At 47.4% G+C, this 20,745-nt stretch overlaps 5 protein-coding genes across 5 annotated transcripts; 3 read left to right on the top strand and 2 right to left on the bottom strand.

Annotated features, from left to right (window-relative positions):
- Positions 1–2,394: 2,394 nt before the first annotated feature.
- TGAM01_v208559 (hypothetical protein) lies at positions 2,395–3,195 on the bottom strand (the record flags this gene model as incomplete). Its single annotated transcript, XM_018810991.1, has 1 exon — positions 2,395–3,195. One exon carries the CDS (start codon positions 3,193–3,195, stop codon positions 2,395–2,397), a length of 801 nt encoding a protein of 266 aa, XP_018655792.1.
- A 2,009-nt stretch (positions 3,196–5,204) lies between these two features.
- Positions 5,205–6,611, top strand: TGAM01_v208558 (aldehyde reductase 1; the record flags this gene model as incomplete). Its single annotated transcript, XM_018810992.1, has 5 exons — positions 5,205–5,666; positions 5,727–5,909; positions 5,972–6,377; positions 6,455–6,530; positions 6,590–6,611. The coding sequence occupies 5 exons, from the start codon at positions 5,205–5,207 to the stop codon at positions 6,609–6,611; spliced, it is 1,149 nt and encodes a 382-aa protein (XP_018655793.1).
- Positions 6,612–7,671: 1,060 nt separating this feature from the next.
- TGAM01_v208557 (hypothetical protein) lies at positions 7,672–9,303 on the top strand (the record flags this gene model as incomplete). The annotated part of the gene is made up of 1 exon (XM_018810993.1): positions 7,672–9,303. One exon carries the CDS (start codon positions 7,672–7,674, stop codon positions 9,301–9,303), a length of 1,632 nt encoding a protein of 543 aa, XP_018655794.1.
- A 457-nt stretch (positions 9,304–9,760) lies between these two features.
- Positions 9,761–11,679, bottom strand: TGAM01_v208556 (hypothetical protein; the record flags this gene model as incomplete). Its single annotated transcript, XM_024550363.1, has 5 exons — positions 9,761–9,992; positions 10,813–10,983; positions 11,111–11,230; positions 11,286–11,393; positions 11,459–11,679. The coding sequence occupies 5 exons, from the start codon at positions 11,677–11,679 to the stop codon at positions 9,761–9,763; spliced, it is 852 nt and encodes a 283-aa protein (XP_024404918.1).
- A 485-nt stretch (positions 11,680–12,164) lies between these two features.
- Positions 12,165–19,092, top strand: TGAM01_v208555 (chitinase; the record flags this gene model as incomplete). The annotated part of the gene is made up of 15 exons (XM_024550362.1): positions 12,165–12,209; positions 12,315–12,473; positions 13,245–13,515; positions 13,727–14,485; positions 14,679–14,983; positions 15,044–15,372; positions 15,432–16,008; positions 16,103–16,528; positions 16,590–17,141; positions 17,196–17,281; positions 17,350–17,379; positions 17,445–17,496; positions 17,564–18,209; positions 18,271–18,454; positions 18,825–19,092. 15 exons carry the CDS (start codon positions 12,165–12,167, stop codon positions 19,090–19,092), a joined length of 4,689 nt encoding a protein of 1,562 aa, XP_024404917.1.
- Positions 19,093–20,745: the final 1,653 nt, after the last annotated feature.

Below are 20,745 nucleotides of genomic sequence, written 5' to 3'. Positions count from 1 at the left end.
GCTCCCCACTTCAACAGCAAGATGACAATATTGTCATACCCGCCAGCTACGGCCAACATAAGCGGCGTTCTACCAAGATTATCCGGTGCGTTAATTTGGGCCCCAGCTGCGAGTAATAACATCGTAACCCCCGGTGTTCGTTAGTTTGTAGCTTATCTGCCACCGGAAGGGCTATCTGCCGGGTCCAGGCTCTTTTTTTTCTTAGCCAGGGCGCTTAATTCTGTGCTAGGCGTTGAGTCGCTGCCCCATGATATACGTGTGTGTTACTGGATGGCTTGGGGTCTGGCTGTATGAGTGACAGCTTGATGCCCTGCGTCTGCGTCTTTGGCTTTGTGCTGTTGGGAGTATTTTGTGCTGCAAATAGTGCGCGGAGGCGCGAGTCTGATTAAGCGCCCGAATACTCTGACAGATTGTAAGTAAGGAGTCGTGCTGATGCTTGAGGCTATGGAGGTGCTATTTATTACAAGCTTGGACTCTGGCGCCCACACGTTTGCGGTCTTGTGCAGGCGTCGTCTCAATTCAGCCGATGGTAACTTCAACAGTAGCATCAGCAGCATCAGTACAAATAAGTATCGAGTGAAATAGGCCCAATTCGTACCCAGTTACTACTGGGTCATGCTCGTATGCATGTCTCGATTACCCTGCAAAGAATCGAAAGAAGGAGAAAAAGGCTCAGATTCTCTGATAGTTGCTGGATCCAGCACACCACATTTGAACATGGTGGAAAAAGGAAGGACCAAAAGAACAGCCTTCTCACCAAGCCAAATAGATTCCCTGTTGAATTGACAAATTAGTGCGCGAGTAGACGCCCAAAGTGATGCGTTGTCCTGCATCTAAGAGTCCCCCGCAGCATCGTGTGTCCCATGAGGAAATGCTGCTGCTTTTATGTTGCCGCTTTGAGGACCTAGAGTGTCTGCTGCGACCCTGCCAAGTCCTTTTTATCTTCTTGTATTGTACTAGCTTCGATGAAATAGAAGTGTGCGATGACACGTTTGCGATGTGCTGGCCTTGGTGTTGATAATGCAGCAGTAGCTGGAGTGTTGTTCTTTTTCCTTTTCATCTCGCATTTCTTCTCATAGGACCATTACTGAAGTTTGCGATATTATCGACTTCTGTACTTATCTTCGTGTGCAATACCGCCGCAGTCCATGTGTCAAGGGAATTTATCTCCATTGGACGTTTCCCCTCAACCTGCCAATCAGGCACATGCAGATTTGCGCCGAGAGACTGCAAGAAGTCCTTGCCCCCGCAGCGTGCATCGTGTCCTCCACAAGTCACCACCTCTGGAGTTTATCCTATCAGATGCTATCGAGCACTTTGACCTACAAATTGATTGGTTCTCTGTGTGAGAGACAAGTCGCCCCTCGCTGCTTTTACTCTTCATGGCACACCCACATGCAGCTGCATGCACTTAGACACCCGTCTTTTCTCGTCTTTCTACTCGTTCCGACACGCTCGCAGGAACAGCAATGGCGCTTTCGTGTAAAAGCTGCATATGCAACGTCTGCTACATTTGACCAAAGTCGGTTATTCATAGCCCCTTGTGTGTGCGACGCCGGCCAATCTTTGTAGCTTGTCTCGCCGCAATGGGTCCAGGAAGTGTATATAATGCAGCGTGCTATTAAAGACCGAACCTGTAGTCGCATACCTTTATGCAAAGTTCAATTTGCGTTTCTCGCTTCTTCCAGGTTATTTGCGTCAAATCGATCATCTGGGTACCACCCAAGCACAATAAATAGCCCGGATGTATATCCCGATATATTCAGTTCAATTTGAGGCGCTTCGACGCCATGTACCAGCAACAGAAGACTATATAGACGATGTAAAACATCCTCTTGCCGCCATCTCAACCATTACGAAGAAAGTGTTTGCTTCAATACAGCGACGCTCAAACTCGGGAACCAACACTAACCTCATAATTGGCCTTGTCGTCGGCTTCACCCTCGCTGCATTCATTGTCGGCGTTTGTACTTTCCTCTGCTGTTACGGAGATTCCATCAAAATCTATAACAAGAAGAAACGACATAGACGACGGTCTAGCAGCAGTAGAGGATCACGTCATTCGAAACATTTGAAAGAGGTCGAGCATACTGAGGGTACAGCTGAAGGTGAAAGAGGGGAGGCATGAAGTGTTGCAACTTCTTTTGGTGTGCGGTGCTGGGGCTTTTTTAAATGAGAAATGATATGATTTTCTTTTAGTGGCAACTGTTAACTTCTTTGTTAGTTACTTATAACGTATACGTGGATTGGACAGATTGCTCATCATGATTCCCGGATACATTCGGATAACAGAACGATTAACATTGCATTCATACATCTCATCTCCCTACGTGCTCTCAATTAATTAACTTATCGAACCACTTTCCAGTCCTCCAATTTCTTCCATTCTTCCCCTCAGTGAGCTACCACTCGCCTATGCCGATGGTGGCAGTGATGACGATGGCGATGGGGATGGCGATGGTGCCGTTTCTGCCCCTTTTCTCTTTCCTTTTTCTCCCGCCGCCCATTCTTCTCTTCTTTGGCAGCGACATCAGCACGATCATTCGCCAGCGGTACATCTAGTCCATTGAAAATAGCCTCCAAGTCTGCTAGTCGAATCTGCGGCTGGATTGGCTCTTCAGCCTCTGCAATGGGATCTTGTGGATGAAAGATACGCTGGGCGCGGTTGAAACGGCGGTGGCGATGGTAGTTTACGTGACGATGATCAAAATCAGAATCACTAGGAGAGTCTTGGGCAGCTTCATCATCATGTTGTTGGTCATGATGGTCATGGCAGTGGCCGTGGAAATGCTTGTCGTCATGCTGGTGATGATGAACCGTCAGGGGTATAGCAGGTGGTGGAGGTCCCTCTTCATTCTGGGCAGCGGCATTCTGTCCCTGAGGCGCCTGCTCGACTTCATTTGCCCTCTCATCGTTTCCACGCGCAGCAGCATTCGCTTGCTCTTGTTGGTTGTTGCGGCGATGGCGCGATTCGGAGCGTCGTCGTCGTCGAGATCGCCGGCGGTGACTTTGGCGCCAGCACCAAAGGTAAGTGATGGCGGCGATGATGACTACAATGAGGGTGATTCCAACAGTGAGGCCAACTGCTGCTGAGGATGATATATGTCCATCATCATAGGAGTCGCGAGAGTGAAGAATAGGGGGTTGATGGTGATGACTGTGGAGGCAGGGCATAGTGAACAATGGGAAGACCATGATGAGGCCTCGAAAGAGTGTCAGGTCCTGCTGGAGTTGTTTATCGAATTGAATCTAATGCTATCGAAAAATTAAAGATGGCTATTTTACAACGACATTATCATCGTCTTTATACGCCTCCTGCAAGAAGGAGTCTATGGTGTTATTGCTGTTCCAAATACTGATTCATTGGAGCGACTTATTCTCGTTTGACACGCCAAAGCAGCTACCCTCACCGTTTTTTGACATTGAAACAGTTTGCTCTTCCTACAGCCATTAAAAAGAGAACAAAAGAAAGATCTCGGCTGGGTGTTATCCTTTACGCAAATAGATTTCTACAGGTAGCGATAGTTTGGTGATTCAGGAGGTCAAAACCGACAAACAGGAGCTTCGTGACATGATGCGAGGCACTCTGACAACTTCTGTTGAACATGTGGGATGGCAGCTCAACAGTTTGTAAAAAGGATATCAACGTGTTTTACAAGAGAAACGGGCTTGAGATGGACAAGCGACGTTGGTGCTGCTGTGATGAATGTTTGACGTGGAGTACAAACACGTGGTGCTCGGAAACAAGAAGGCTTCTAGAAGGCGGCTTAACTTGCCTCATACTTTTTTTTTCCCTCTCTCAAGTCAGTTTAGTCTGTCATCGGTCAATTCAACTGCTAATAAAGTTGACAAGCTTTGCGGGATGGGTTTTCGCGGGGATGGGTCTTCGCGGGATGAGTTTCCCTTCGTGTTGTCATACAGCCAGCCGCTTTAGCTGGTTCCACAGGAGAAAAACGTTCAAAGGCCGATTGCAAAAGACGGGAGGGAACGCTGGCCCCTAGTAATCTAGAAGATAAGCCGCCGGTGGTCGGATATTTGTCCGTCTATCCGTGATCCGAGATGCGGCTTTATCATCCGGCGAGCAAATCGCCACATGGAGAGTGCCTGAGAATACTGTACTGTAGGTAGTTGCTGCACCGCGGACAATCTATCAGCCGCTCAAGCCAAGTTTGGATTCGCCATTGGAGCGGTTCGTTTCTCCACCACGAGGACACAGTGACAGGCAAGTCTCTCCGTCCCGCTAAAGGTGGCGTTGGAGACGGTGGTACCGCGACGCAACTGCGTGGGGTAGAGGGGAATGCTGGGTGAATAATGTATCTCGGAGTAGCGCACATGGAATGGTGACATGCAGGGCAATTCTGCGTGATTGGCAGGAGATTTGGAGAGATTGGCGGAGGGCTTCAACATAGGAGGAACTCATTGATTGGCACAGACACTATCTCGCATTATACTACTTGCGTGGGCTGAGGATTAGGAGCCTCGTCTGATTCGCCCAGCTGGTTTCTGCCATCAAGGTGCTACCAAAGAGTCAAACTGATGATGACCCTTTATTGCTCTTTTCGAACACCTGGACACACAAACTGTTAAATCCGCCCCAGCCCACGGGCAATACTTGCCTCAAAAAACTATCATCGAATCCAGACCCCCACAAGCCAGACTCTTGCTAGTCACAGTGGCGGCTCCGTGCCTTGTTCTAGCACGGCTTCTGCCATGTACGTAATTTAAGCCCCTCATCACCTAAAATTTTCGAGCGTCTCCGATTTCCTCTTTGGGCCGCGGGGCACTTTTGGAATCTTCGTCTTTTTCCCCTTCTTACGCTTTGACCGTCAGATAGAGTAGGCAGAAAGAGACAAACAGATGGACGAATTGCTCAGATGATGAGACAAATTCCACCATTTCAAACAATAGAGTGCATCATCTTTTGGAAGCACGGCCTGAGAGCCACCACGAATGAATCAGGCAAGGCATCTATGATGGAGACTGCTGCTGAATAAAAGACAAAAAGCACGCTTTCGACCCGGTTTCCTCTCCAAAGGTGCATAAACGCCGATGTTCCCCACAGAAGGCAATGGATAGAGCTGGATACAGAGATATGGGGATGGGACGCCCTGGATGGGGAAAATATGACCCAAGCTCCCCCCCCATAGTGACGCGCCATGGCTTGCTTTTGTGGCTACTGATAGTGACGATATCGACATATAATAATGGCGGCCCTGCGTCTGTCTCGACCGTCCCTCCTCCCCATCTCTTCATTCCTCTCCTCGACTCGTCTCAGCCACCGCGCATTTCCAACCACCAACAACACCTGCTACTCACGAACATTCAGCATCACCGCAAAAATGTCTTCCGGACGAACTGTCACCCTCAACACCGGCCACAAGATCCCCCAGATCGGCTACGGCACCTGGCAGGCCGGCCCTGGCGAGGTCGGCGCCGGCGTCTACGAGGCGCTCAAGATTGGCTACCGCCACCTGGATCTGGCCAAGGTCTACGCCAACCAGAAGGAGGTCGGCGAGGGCATCAAGAAGGCTCTGGCTGAGGTGCCCGGCCTGAAGCGCGAGGACATCTTCATCACCTCCAAGCTGTGGAACAGCTCCCACGCCCCCGAGGACGTTGCGCCCGCTCTGGACGACACCCTCGAGGAGCTTGGCCTCGACTACCTCGACGTATGTTGGAAGCTTGCATGAAGGGAGAAACGCGCTGGTTTGCTAACTTGTTCACTGCAGCTCTACCTCATCCACTGGCCTGTTGCCTTTGCCCCTGGCAACGGTCTCTTCCCCAAGAACGCCGAGGGCACTGAGACCCTGCTCAACAAGAACGTGTCCATCGTCCAGACCTGGAAGGCCGTGACCGAGCTGCCCAAGTCCAAGGCCCGCTCCGTCGGTGTCTCCAACTTCACCATTGAGAACGTACGTGGCTTCTTAAGTGCTTGGATACCGAGACTTAGACAGCTAACTTGACAACTCTACAGCTCGAGGCCATCATCGAGGCCACCGGCGTCGTCCCCGCCGCCAACCAGGTCGAGCGCCACCCCCGCCTGCCCGACTACCCCCTGATCGAGTACTGCCAGAAGAAGGGCATCGTCATCACCGCCTACTCTGCCTTTGGCAACAACTCCAGCGGCATCCCCCTGCTGGTCAACACCCCCGAGGTCCAGGCCGTCGCCGAGAGCCTCTCCAAGAAGCAGGGCAAGACCGTCACCCCCGCCCAGGTCATCCTCGCCTGGTCCCAGATTGGCGGCCACACCGTCATCCCCAAGTCCGTCACCAAGGCTCGCATTGCCGAGAACTTCCAGGAGGTCGACCTGGACGACGAGGCTGTCGCTGCTCTGGCCAAGCTGGGCGAGACTCCTAAGCGCTTCAACATTCCCTTCAACTGTGAGTTGTTTTCCTTCATTCTGTCAAATTACTTCGTTTCATGCAGTGCTGACCCAGTTCCTTTTCCCTCGCACTAGACAAGCCCAGATGGAACATCAACCTTTGGAACACCGAGGACGAGCAGCCCGCTGCCAACAAGGTCATTGTCAAGCTGTAAGTTTGAGGAGAAAAAGATTTTATACGTAGCGTGAGATGAATACCCCTGCACATAGGCCATGGAGCCGGATGGATTGAAAAAAGAAGTTATATACAACAATAGACTTGCATCAAACTGCATCAAGACCATCATGTTTTACCATTGCAAAAGTGACAGGCGATAAAAAGGGATATGCATATTATTCCACAATAGATAAGAGCTAAGGGTAGGCTATCGCAAACATCATTCTTCTATATCAGCGAGCTCCGGCTCTTGGGTACCAGAGGTGCTTTTGACATGCTGTCCTGGTGACGAAGGATTCAATAGCAGCGTATTTTGGGCGCCAGCATTCACTCTTGGCAGAGTTTGCTCCCTGCGTAGGATAGTAAGCTACATGCAAACAATTTAGCAGATAGTCTAGCGTTGGGTTGAGATGGGCGTCTGTGCTTTCCAAGAAATGATCTTTTAATGGGTCGGTCAGAGGTGACTAGGCATGTTGCATACTACAGGTACAGTACTATAATTGGGGGATGATTATACAGCACACCAGCTCTGGCCTATCAACGCATCTAAATGCAATCTTTGGATGCCATTACGTATAATAAGAATTTTCTGTATTATAATATTGTGGTGATGGAGGCATATGCTATACATCTGTGGCAGCAAACGATATTGAATGCCTAGTTACGTAGATGACATAATAATAATTACTATTGTTTCCTCTTCTTTTTCTTCTACATGGTTGTCAATGCGTATCAAGGACCCAATATGAATAACCGTGCACGGACAGTTGACCAAAAAGATGCAAGAGTTCCAGTTAACACAGAAACAGTAACACAAGCCCGAATATGGACTTGACAAAACACTGTAAAACTGATCAATATATGCATATATAGGTACTGACTTGTACTTCATCAACCGTTGTGATTCTGCCTATCGTCACTGGGCTGAAAGCGTAAACATCTTTTGCTGTTACGAGCTCACCGCCGCTAAAAGCACTTGTTTGCCCGTGCCAAGGGCCATCGGATGGCTGCCGCACGGACTGTAGAAACACGCAGATGCACAGAGATTTCTCCCTCCCTCCTCTCTTCTCTTTATTCTTTCATTCTCTGGCTTGTCAGTCACCAGTCATACAGCTTTCAATATCGTCCAGTTACAATGGTGCTCACGCGTTTGCCCAAGGAGCTGTTGGATGCAATCTCTCGCTGTTTGACGGGTAAAGACATCAAGAGCTTGAGACTGGCGTCCAAGTTATTCTCCGACATACCTTTACCGCTCTCTAGGGTTTTCATAAGCGCGAATCCGATAGACATTGAAGTTTTTCGCTCCATCGCGGATCATGAGACCTACAGGCATGGTGTGAAAGAGATTATCTGGGATGAGGCCCGATTCGGCAACCCTCGTTCTGGATGTGAAGGTTATGAATTGGAGTCCCGCGAGGCACCCTGTGAATACAGACACGCTTGCAAAGAGAACATGCATGAGATATTGAACAGGCGAGCCATGTACGCTATCCATTTTCCCTTTGAAAAAGCCATAGACGAGCAAGTAAAGGCTCAAATGCCTGTATTTGAATCATGGCTGCTCTATTGCGAGTATGCAGACCAGCAAAACGAGGTTTTGGAAAACGGTAGCGATATCAAAGCATTTGAATACGGCCTAGAACGCTTCCCGGCTCTCGAGAGAATCACGTTGACCCCAGCAGCTCATGGAATACTATTCAACCCATTGTACAAGACACCGATGCTTCGATCGCTTCCATATGGCTTCAACTACAATATTCCGCGCGGTTGGCCGGGCACCTACTCTTATGCGAGATGCGAGCCGTGGGAAACCGAGGCTGAAAAAGAGCAATGGCGAGGCTTTCGAGAAGTCATTCGTTGCCTCGCGGATAACAAAGCGCTGTCGGTAAAGGAGCTTGTTCTCGACGTCCATCAGCTGCCAACAGGCTTGACCTGCCACTTTTTTGACCATGCCTGCCCAGAATACGACCAACTAGTCGCTGTTCTCCGCAGACCTGGTTTCCGCCGCTTCGATCTCGCTCTTACCGCTGGCGGACAGCCCAGTTCCGACTGGGAGTCGTTTCGGAATGGACGCATGCGACGTGCATTGGCAGAGGCATCGGAGGATTTAGAACACTTTCATCTGAGAACAGATCAGGGAGATTTACCAGGCGTAAATCGCGAGCTGGATAACAATGGAATATCTTACCACTTCACCCCCCTCCTCGATATCTTGCCCATAGAGCGGTGGCCGAAGCTCCGGCACTTTGGGCTATCAAAATTCCTTGTGCGGCAAGATGATGTAATGTCTCTCTTGAAGGCACTGCCAGTCACTATCCGGACCGTTGAGCTCAGTTTTTTGTGCTTTTTAAACGACGGTGACAGCTACAAAGCTTTGCTGGACGAGATGCGCGACAGTCTGGATTGGCACACTAGAGATGCCGCACTTCGCCCCAAAGTCAAGATTGGCTTGGATGTCTCTCGTTTCGCTGTAGTTCATGGCCGAGCAATTTGGCTTGAAAGAGAAGTGGACTCGTTTTTGTACGAAGGGGGGCCCTGCTTGTTTCCGAGGGAGGATCGTCCAGATGATGCGAAGCCCGGAGATGGTGGTACAATACGGGATGAATTCCAGCCTGAGATTGACAGCCCATGGGCCGATTGCCCCATCTGGGACTACAATGACGAACAAGGACGTTTGCGGGCCCGCGCTGAAAAGGGGGGAAATCCCGACGTACAAGCAGCCTTGGATGCCTTGGATGCCTTGGATGCCTTGGATTACGAGGACTGACCCGCCGTGAGTTTGAAGCTTTGCCTTCTTTAACTACATTATACTTGCCCTCGAAGGGTTATATACTGCCGATATTTCAGCCATGAGATCGATTGTATGGAAGTAGTTTAAATAGTAGGGGAGAAAGCCGCGGCCAACACTCATTCATCCCAAGGCACATGATACATATAGGCTTTGTGCTAATTTACTATGATAGAAAAGCCATGGCTATATTGTGCGCTAAAACTAGAGCGTGATTCTCTCTGGTCCTATCAAATGCCAATGCAGACGTAGACGTTGGCCTAAAGTCCCAAGCAGCCCTTTTGACAGTAGGGTTCAACGTGTCAAAGTCACCAGGGGGGGCTATGCCATGGGCTCTCGATAGTGCCAAATACTCGTCGCCCAACTTCATGCTGAAAGATGGCTCTATAGTGGTTTACCATACCAGCTTGGCCTCGCAACTGGCGTAGTGAAACCTTCAGTAGACCATCACAGTAGTCATCTTGGGCTCAGCCACCGTCTTTAACCCAGGGATCATTGCAGGCCGCGCAATTTCAGGTCCGGTGCGCTCAACACAAACGTATACCTCGGCTTGAAGTCCAGAGCAGTCAACCTTGACGGCCGGATTCCATTTATAAAAATCTTCGAGGTCGATTTTCGTATGAGCGGCAATACCGGAGCATTCGTCTCCTTTCTTCACCTTGTAAAACCTGCTGCATCGGTCGACCATGCCGCTTTGTGTTGGAGTTGGCGTATGTAAGTCAGTGGATGTTGCAGTGGTATTTGTGTACTTTTGTGAAACACTCTTAGTCACCGCGAGATCAGTCGTTGTTGTGTGCTTCTCGTCATCGTCGTCATCTTCGTCGTCGTCGTCGTCGTCTTCGGTGTAGGGCTGATTTCCGCCGGGGTACGTCGAAATACAATAATATGTGCCTTCAACTAGGCCTTTGCAGTCTTTACCAACGGAAGGGTTCATTAAGCAAAAGTCTTTCTTTTTCAAGTTGTTCAGGCCCATGATTGTGTCGCATGTGGATTGAGGCCCTATGAGAAACCACTCGGTGCAGTTCGCAGCCTCTCCAACCGCTCGAGGATTCGGTGGACTTTGAACAGGATCAGGAGCTACAACATATGAGCCACATTTCGTTTCCAATTTCACACATATGCTTCATGAAGGGGTAGAGAGTCTCGGTGAAGAGAAGAAAAAAAAGTCTTACTTGGAGAAGGGAGGGTCAACATGAGGCAATATGAGCTGCTTGCAGAGATCGTACATGGCTGCGGATCATTACTGCCACTGGAGTTAATGTTCCTTTTGTCCTCCCTCAAGGATGGATTCCACAACATGAACTCCTACCACAACCAAGTCAGTATTTCACACAGCGTAAGAAGATGGTAGGATTGTACACACCGCGAGTGAAGTTTCTGCCTGGTAAGCCCATCCCAAACAATCTGTGGTATCATTTTCGAGCGAAAAGTACCTCGGAGCAGAATAAGCAAAGAGATACTCCTTTCAATTTGGCAAAGTGCACTTACAAATTGCAATCTCGGCGTGTACCATTTGCCATCGGGATCACTGGCTTGCTAGCCCTATACGAGGCCATAATATCCCTCCTCGGTACTGACTTCATAGGCAGCTCAACCCACATGGCATCATCAGTTTGAGCTCCGCCATATCCTGGGTAAGTAGATATATTTCCCACTGGCCTGACACAGTAATAGTAATCCAACAAAAAGTGAGTGCAATTACTGCCGACCTCTGGATTTAAAAATAAGCTTTCATCATCTGTCAGTATCATCGTGCGATTTACAGCGAGGTGACTTGGTGACTTACAAATCTTCCAGCGATGTGCCAAACTTGGCTTCAATAGTTGAACAGTCATCTCCTTTGGCGATTTTATAGAATTGCCCACAATGCTCATTAGTCTTATCAAGTACTGGAGTCGGCTTAGGTCTGTGCAAGTTGCGTAAGCTTCTGCAGGCTATTCATTGGAATGAAGAAAGCTTACGCTTGGGTGGAGATAGTAGTCGTGGCTCCGCGCGAGTTGTTGGGAATGAATAATTTGCCTGAAGGGTTGCTGATACAAATATTCTTGCCCAAGAATTCCTTTATGTTTCTTTCATACAATTAGCTTTCCTTGGCTGCAGAGCCATTATACCCATCTCCGTGGCTTAGACTTACGCGCAGGCAGGTCTGAGATCGTTGTTCCAAGCGAGAATTTGTGTATAGGTGATGTTGTTCGCCCTGGTGATGCTAAAACAGGTGTCGCCATTGTGAACCGTATGTTTTTTGCATTCGATAGCGGCAGTTGATTCATTGGTCAAAACAGGAGCGGGAAATGCGAACGCATGAGCCCGGAGAGCAAGTAGAAAAAGAGTAACGAAAAGCTTATTAAGGTCCATTGTTGCACTCAAAACGCGAGCACTGGTAAGAATGTAGCAAAAAGTTGTTCTGTGGCTATATATTGCTAATGTGGAGTTGCAGAAAACAGGTTGAAGAAGAGACTTGTCTTATGATCTAACACATCTTCCCTCACGACCGCATGGACCGCTTCGAGGGCATATTGTGTGGCATTTTCAAGACAAATGCTGCCTTCCGCACTTCAAAGATGGAATTTTAGCAGAAATATAGCGTGAGGGCCGTAATTGATACGAGTAATGCAAACATGAAGGTCATTGAGAAGGATGCTGCCCGATAGCAAATACCGACCGCTTCGAGGGTGCCGTGTAATGGAAGTCCCCTTTCTACTTTGAGTATGGTTACCGCGAATTATTTTCTTCTAAACGCTTAATAATGCAAATATACTTGGCTTTTTTCAGTCTCTCTATGCCGTCAGTATTCAATGGTGACCTATGTAGTTAAAGTCGGCCTAACGCAGCGACCTGGCATGGGCCTCTTCGTGCTCTTGGCTTTACAAAAGTTCCCGCCCAAGGTCCGCGAAGATTAAAAATGGAATTCTCAAACAATCAGCAAACATTTCTCAATCTCACACATGACAGTAACGCTACAGTAGTATCTACAATGTAGATAATAACAGGAACAGAAGTTATCCGGCACTTTAGCTACAGCACGGGCTACACTACCATTGATGGTACTACGACTAGGTTCTTGGACTACAGCTACAGCTGCTGACATTGCTACTGCTGCTACTGCTGCTGCTGCTGCTGCTGCTGCTGTTTTTACATATATCATCCTGGTATGTATAATAACTAAATACTCTTTCATATAAACTAACTACATATGATCCACCAAGCTGTGGCCAAGGTATTAAAAACAATACAACTAAAGTGCTGGGATGGCTTTTCCCCCAATAGACTAGCGTCCATGTTTTCAACTCGTGTATGTACAGTAGTTTCAGGTCCCTGTTTTTCTTCGCACCCCTACCGCCGAGATCTACATCAGCTTTTGCGGCGAAGACGTGGCAAACCACTTATTTATAGAAGTGCGGTGGCTTTATTCGCATACTTGTCTCCGTCGTGCCCGGAGAATGATATGCGGGCAGGCGATTCATGAAACTCCAGGAGCAGAGAGATGGCACGGGGTCTTATCGCTATACCTGCTCTGGCATGGCGGCTTATCAAAGCAGGCAAACACACAAACCTCATTTTTCTTCCCTGAAACAATAGATTTGAGCATTGGAGAGATCTTCCCGAGGTCGGCCAGGTCCGAGACTAAAAATAGCCAAAATTTAGGCTAAAGCTTTGCAGTTTGTACTTCATTATACAAATTTGCAATGGCTAGTCACGAATAATACATTGGGATTCAGGTACTCTGATGGTGGCATTGCTACATTATATATCAGTGAAAGCAAAATAGAGTTTTCTTGCTCCGACTTTGTTCTTTAAGCCATGATTTACCAGTGTAATCATTCACTTTTCAGATATTTTGGAATACATATACAAAGCAAGAGAGCAGGCACCCTTATGGATAGAACAAGATTTACTGACGAAAAAAAATAAGGACAAAGTCTGTGTGGGAAAACGACCATTTTGGAACATCCGAGCTTTGCAATAGTGGCGCAGGCCTAAAGCTCCTTGCCATATTAGAGAATGAGAAAGACAAACAGCTGCCTGGCGGTGAATCTGTCCCTTCCCGTCGATGTTTCGAAATGGAAACTGTCATCATCTGGCTGCTCCAGGGCCCAACAAGCCTCATATCGCACTCCATCGAATTACCAAGTTCTTGGGCTCGGGAGATCGTGCTCGTTGATTGCGCACGACTCGCTACCATGACAACCTGTAAATTGCCAATCTGTGTATATATGGATAGAGTAAAAGACAGAGAAGTAATGTAGTTTGAAACTTTTCGTATCAAGGAAAAATTGCAATACAGAGAGTCGGATATAAGCATTTTGATGCTATAGATGATCGACTGTTATCAGTCCTTGTGATGCTATGGAGATGCGTCGATTCTTATTCTTTTACTCTTCTATCTTCTTGCTCATATCAGTACTGCTTTCATGCCACTACAGTTCCTCCTGCGCTTACGGTCTCCGACACACTCAATCGCATCACAAATGGCGCGAAACTGGCATCGTCGAAGCTAGGCTGGCTGGACCAGGGCAAAGCGGCTACACCTGCTCCAAGAACCAGCCATGTCCCAATGGCGCTTGTTGCGGCGTAAGCGGCTGGTGCGGTTACGGCCCAACGTATTGTGGAAAAGGTTGTCAGTCCAACTGTGATGCCAAAGCAGAATGCGGCAAGTTCGCGCCAAAAGCAGGACAATCTTGCCCCCTTAACGTCTGCTGCTCAGAGTTTGGTTTCTGCGGTACAACAAGCGAGTTCTGTGGCAAAGGTTGCCAGTCCAACTGTCATCAGCCAAAATCGCCAGGCCCTCCGTCAAACGTTCAGAAACGAGTAGTTGGATACTGGGAAGCATGGAATACTCAGCATCTATGTGGTACTATGGAGGCTGGAGAAATTCCTGCCAACTATCTGACTCACTTGAATGTTGCATTTGGATACATCACTCCAGATTTTCGAATCACTAACATGGACGGCGTGTCACCTGATGTTTATGAAAGAGTTGGCGACATCAAGGCTCGGAATCCGAACTTGAAGCTGCTTATTGCCCTCGGAGGTTGGAAATTTAGCGACCCAGGTCCGTGGCAAAGCGTGTTTCCAGCTATGGTGTCTACAGCGGCGAATCGAGCAGTGTTTATAAAAAATGCCTTGAGATTCTTAGAGAATTTTGGATATGATGGATTGGGTAAGTTCTTTGTCTTTGTAATTGATCTGACTATTCGCTAATGGCTCTTTTTTATCCCTCGACAGATTTCGGTAAGTGTATCACCATAATACCACCGAGGACCTATAGCAATCTCATCTCGACATCCTACGGATCGCACACAATCAACCCGAATGTATAATCGAAAGAACAAAATTAGCTTACAATGAAGCAGATTGGGAGTATCCTGGAGCCGACGACCGCGGCGGCACTGAGAAGGATGGCGAAAACTATGCTATGCTGTTTAAGGAACTGAGAGCCGCAATCAAAGCCAGCGGCCGCGACTATATCGTCACATTTACAGCCCCAACCTCGTACTGGTACCTTCGCCATTTTGACTTGGAGAACATGGTTCCTCATGTTGACTGGGTGAATTTGATGTCATATGACCTTCACGGAGTGTGGGATGGCAACAATACAATCGGCAAACAGGTCTTGGCCCATACTAACTTGACAGAGATCGATCTTTCACTTGATCTAGTGAGTCAAAGGTCAAAAAGCATGGGCTTTTGGAAGGCTACTGACCGTTTTTGGCGATAGTTTTGGAGAGTTGGAGTTCAACCATCAAAGATCGTCTTGGGTCTCGGATTTTACGGCAGATCATTCTCTTTAAAAGACCCTCGCTGTTGGAAGCCCGGATGTGCCTTTAGCGGTCCAGGAGATGCAGGTCCATGTTCTGGCACTGCAGGCATCTTATCTTTCAGAGGTAACTTTCGACTCATACTCATTATTGTCCTTGGCGTGAATGTGCTGATAGAGCTGGCGTGTAAAGAGATTACAGATGTACTTCGCCGAACTGGCGCAACAGCTTACTGGGATCAAAAGGCAGCCGTCAAATATCTGCCTTATGGAAAGAACTCGTGGATCTCGTAAGTAACTTTGACGTCCAGTTTTCTCATCAGATGGCCATAAGCTAACGACGCTCAAGTTTTGACGATGCTCAAACGATACAGGCCAAGATCGATTACGCGAATCAACTCGGGCTTTCAGGCTTGATGATATGGGCCGTAGACCTTGATAATGGACAGCTGGATGCGCTTAGAACAATCTCTGATCCGTCTATCATTGGCAACGACGACACCCTATTTGATCTAGTCGATGTCAGGAATATTTTTCCAACACAATACCTTCCTCCTAATGGATACACTCCAAAATATGGACTAGTTAACTTTGGGGGCTCTCTAGGCTCAACCAATATGGATCCAAGTAACGGCGGGTTTGGCTTTTTTCTCATATCAGGCGATTCTCATGTCGCTTCGCCACTAACTAAACGAGACAGTGAGCCAGATCCGTTCGAATTCCGAGATTGCCATGGCACGAAAGTCGCATTGCAGTCTGGAATTTCCAAGGCCAGAGTGGCTTGCTTTAGCGATGATGTGGAAGGCTGCTTCCGAGTCATGGAACAAGGGATTGAGAGTACACTGGTGGAGTTGCCAGACCATGTTGGTGATCTTTCTCTAGCCTTGGATGAGGCCATCGACTCTCTAACTCGTGTCGATTTCTTAGTGTTTTTCACAACAATATGCAAGAGCCGTCTCTATACAGATTTCACATGGTAAGGTTCTTCTTTTATGAGAGTTGCAACATGTAGCTGATCAGTTAGATCAATACATTCCCAAAAGATTTGACGACAGACAGCCAACCTCAGCAGTCTTCGACTTTTACTTCGATTTCAACATGGGTCTTGTCCGCCGAGATACCAACAACACTAGCATCCGAATCGACTACTCAAATGTCAAGGGCTACTGGAACTCTGTTGTCAACTCGCCCGGCATCCAATCTCGAGATCTAACACGCAGATTTTTCGCTCCATCGCCTGTGGACTGGCAGAAAAAATATTCCAGCGGCGGCTATTCGACATTTGAAGATTCCAAATCTTTCGATATCAGTGACGATGTACAAGCTCCATTACTATGGCAGACTGCTCAGGACTGTCCAGTTGATGGGTCGACATTGGATGAAGGCATTGGTGCTTACATAAAAGGAAAGCTCAATGCTCACTTCCTCTATGGCTTCTCCATGGTGGTAAGTGGACTCTCGATTTTCCGTGCCTGTCGCAGTACCACTGACCACGTTGTCTTGGTAGGCATCTCTTGATCAAGGAGCGTTCCATATTCAAGAGTCCAATGGATTCCTGCACGTATCTGGAAACACAAATTTTACATATGCTGTTGGGGGAATCGGATCTCTCAGTATATCGGAAGCTGGCAAGGGAAATCCCGCCATAAGTGATGAAGTTCCGGTGACGCTAGGTGGGCATGCTATCAACGCCGGTAATTCTGCTGACATGGCTACTTTTGAACCATTCTACCAGATTCAGTATGGGATAGCCACTATGAATGGAACCGACATAAGAAGTTTCGGAGAGGACGCTGTTCCATTCAACGGGCGGTTACAAACCAGGATCCTGTCTGATTTCGGCGATTCAACGTTATATTTCCCAATCTCGAATGCAGAGTCAGATATGAGTCTCGCAAAGCGCAGTAAGAATAACATTGTTATATCGAAATCTGACGTCTTGTATAATGGGTTGGGAAATGGCGGAAGAATTGCTCTGAGCAGCATTGTTACATTTGGTCTCAAAAGCAGACTGCTCTTGGGAGGGCAAAATATTCCTCTACCAATCGATCTACCCAACGTGAGCGATTTCCAAAAAGGTTCAGTGATTCACGTAAATTAACCTTTCTCACAGATGTCTGTCAGCTACAATACAATGACCGAGTTCACCTTCTCCTCCGAAAAGGAACAAGAATTGTCGTGTGCGGATTATGCGGTAACGTTAGTAAAGATTGTGTCCACTGTGGGAAGCAGGTAATTATATAAACTAACACACAATGGACAAATAGGCCTCTGGCCTACCAATTTCAAAATAACACGTAAGTCTATATATTTACAATTACTTTATAATGGAACTCAGATGCTGATCAATGGACGAAAATAGTAAACTTGCTCGATGGAACGGAGATGATCTGGCGGAATTTGCTTATGACTCGGTAAGTAACTGTTGGAATTCATTAGGCAACAGAGACTAGATTAATCACTGACATGTTTATAATACAGCAACTTCTTAAAGACGAAAAAAAGTGTTACAATGAGACTGACCATTCTTCACTTGGCGGCCGGGGGAAGCTATATGGCTGGGGCTACAGTGGCGGAAACTCGATTGACATCTCGACCTTCCTGCAAGATCAAAATATTCTCAACATGTTTGATAATATTCAAGCAAGATTCGGTTGCGATAGCTGTGTCAGTTGCGAAACCGACCAGAAGAAACGCAAAAAGGGCAAAGAAGATTTTTGTTGCGGATGTGTAAGTATGCAATATGTCTACGGCTATACTGACTTCGATGTCACGATTGACCCTCCAGAAGATGGAGACTGGATTCCAGGCCACCAGCCGAGGAGCGAGCCGGAAATCGATGAAGAAGAAGAGCAACTAGGAAAACGAGTGGATGGCACAGCTACAATATCTCCCAAAACGATGAAGGCCTGCGGCGTAACAACCACACCGTACGGATTGAACCAATATCCGGCTTTCCCAGCAGATTCAACGTTTCAATGGGATGGTATAGAACATAAACGTTGGGACTCTATCTCAAGGTACTGGGGGAACGCCTCTGCCTCTTGTACTAATTGGGCTGCTGGCCAGCTGACTGTTGCCGACGATGAAAATACTCCAGCAGGCGTATACCGGGCCAAATACCAAAGTATATCTTTCTTTCTTTCTCTATGCTGTAAACAAATTTAGCTGACCAAGGTACCTTTTAGCGGAGCATGTCTTTGAAGGCCAGCTGATATCAATCTTCTTCAACGAATGGCTGGATAAAGGGTTTTTGAAGCGCCAAAATCCCATGCCCAGCAACCCTCGGCCCAAAGTGCCTTGTCAATTGATTGAGGATTACATCCTAGACCCAAATGGTCCAGCCTGGAAGCTTGATGGCAAAGATGCACCGTTTGTTCAACTTCTGCTGGCGGAATTGGGGAATATAAAACACCTTGACCGTTTGACTATTTTTAAGGCTAGGCCGAACCGGAAGAAAGGCAACGTATGTCTCCTCTCTCCTCTTTATTGTTTCGCGTGCGTGCGTGCGTGCATGTATGGGTGTGTGGGTGTGTGGGTGTGTGCGTGTGTGGGTAGACAAAATAACTAATGTAACCATAGGTGTTTCAACAATCCAATACTGTTACTACCAAAAGTTTCAGTAAAATGCCCATTGACGCTCAACTCCAAAGCGTGAAAGAACTAGGCAAGTTCTGTAACGAGATTCAATCTTAAACATCTCGATACTATCTTGACGATTACACTACATGTAGCTAACTAGACGCGTTTATGCAGGCCTAGTTTTCTCATACATGAACAACCCGATCATTTGGGGCAAATTTTGCGATACCTACGAGGCTCTCTATGATCGATTTGGAGACTTTGATAACTGGTATGCCCGTAATGGAGGTCCTATAGCAATTCCATCCCTTCAGGACGAGTGGAAGGCATATATGCGTGCGGTACTCGATACCACTGTCAACAACTCGAGAGTAGCGTTCGATAGACTTTACGCGCTAAAACGGTATGTTAACATTATCGCACTATAAGAATGCGAGGAGTGATTCTGATGATAGGTTTTTAGCGTTCCCATCATGAACCCAGCACACACGACGGTAAAAAGACTTTGGGACATCAATCGTCTGCAAAATAAAGGGCTTATCAAGCTAGATGGGACGTGCCCGCACCTGCCTTAGGAGACGTAGGCCGAATGACGCGAGAGAGAAGAAAGATGATTCCTAAAATTAAGAATTAAGGGTGATGGAGGTTTGTGGAATTTTTGTGCTTGGTGTAGATTTCAACAAATGTTTTGCGTATTGGATTCAGTGGTCTACTACATGTAGTTATATCGTGGTGGAGACTTCAACAGTCTTGGAGATATGGACCCTCAAATAGCAATGATTTGTGCTACGTAGTGTTGATAGAGTTTTTCTAATAGAGTCCAACATCGTTGGCTACAGCGAGCTCCAAGAGCATGCGGTTTCGCGATGAATAACCCATATATAACCATCTAGGCCGTTCCCGGGTGAACCTTTGAAGCTTCCGGCCAAGATCACAAGGAAAAGCAAATACTTCTCTGTCAACTGGAGAATATCATATATACCAACCTTTAAAGAATTTATATCCTCTGATGCGTGTTCGACCTAATGCGTAGCGCCACAAGAGGCGCGAGAATCGGAAAAGTAGTTATCTTTCTGGATATGGTAGATCTCGTATCGAACCGGCGCCTGCAGGATGGATATGCAGCTTATTTTGAGATACGTTTTCCTATACAACACTGTATCTTTATAAGCCCATGCCCATCTACCTATGACAAGTAATCCTATATCCCCATCAATATTCATTGTCCATAAGCGTGGCTCCCAACGACACGCTCGTTAAACCTTGACTCAATACTGGCTGGCACTACCTAGGTACCAATGCACTAAGATAATATCCACAATGTTCACACTGTTTCTGCTTCAATGTGTCGCCGAGTTTTACCCAATGATGCCAGCCCACGCTGATGGTTTTCTTTCGAGAAAGTCTTGAAGCGGGATCAATCAAGATGAGAGATCTAGGTGTACGGGGCTAGGAGAAGGCATAAGAGCTGGGGCAAGGCCATTGATACCTTTGCCTCCCAATAGATCAACATCTTGCGCTTCGTGCTGGACGTCGGGTTTATAGTTGTGAGGGTGATCGAAGCATCTTGTTTGATCGAGGTCAAGGGGGCCGTTCGAAATCAACTTGTTTGTCCGAAGCCAGCCCTTCCCTCCTTTCCTATCCCCTCTCCCATTCATGCCTCTCCGCCACCCTTTCATCTCCCTCTCTTCAAGGCCTGCATTACCTCGCCCGCCTTCCTATCTACTTCGTTCACCTTCCTATCTACTTTTTTTCCTAATTTTTTATTTCCTCCTTTGCAAGCAGAGGGCCCGCGTTATACATACGCACCAACATGCCCCAAAAGTCAACCTTAAAAAGGGTAATGGTGGCAACCACCGCCCCCCCAACAGGCAACAAAGGAAGCCATTGGGGAAAAGAGAAGAGGGAGAAGAAGAGGAGGAAGAAGAAGAAGAAGAAGAAGAAGAAAACGTATATGCAAATGCGTTTATAACAAGTGGTAAGTCTAGACTTGGCATAAAAAAGAAAAAGAAGAAACAAGTTGGGGGCAGCAAGTACTAAATCTTGTTTCCCCGCTCAAAGCGTTCACAGTGGTGAGCAAA

This window comes from Trichoderma gamsii, assembly GCF_001481775.2.
Source record: "Trichoderma gamsii strain T6085 chromosome Unknown Scaffold_36.2, whole genome shotgun sequence".
NCBI classification, from domain to species: domain Eukaryota; kingdom Fungi; phylum Ascomycota; class Sordariomycetes; order Hypocreales; family Hypocreaceae; genus Trichoderma; species Trichoderma gamsii.
This window is presented reverse-complemented; position numbering and strand designations above follow the sequence as displayed.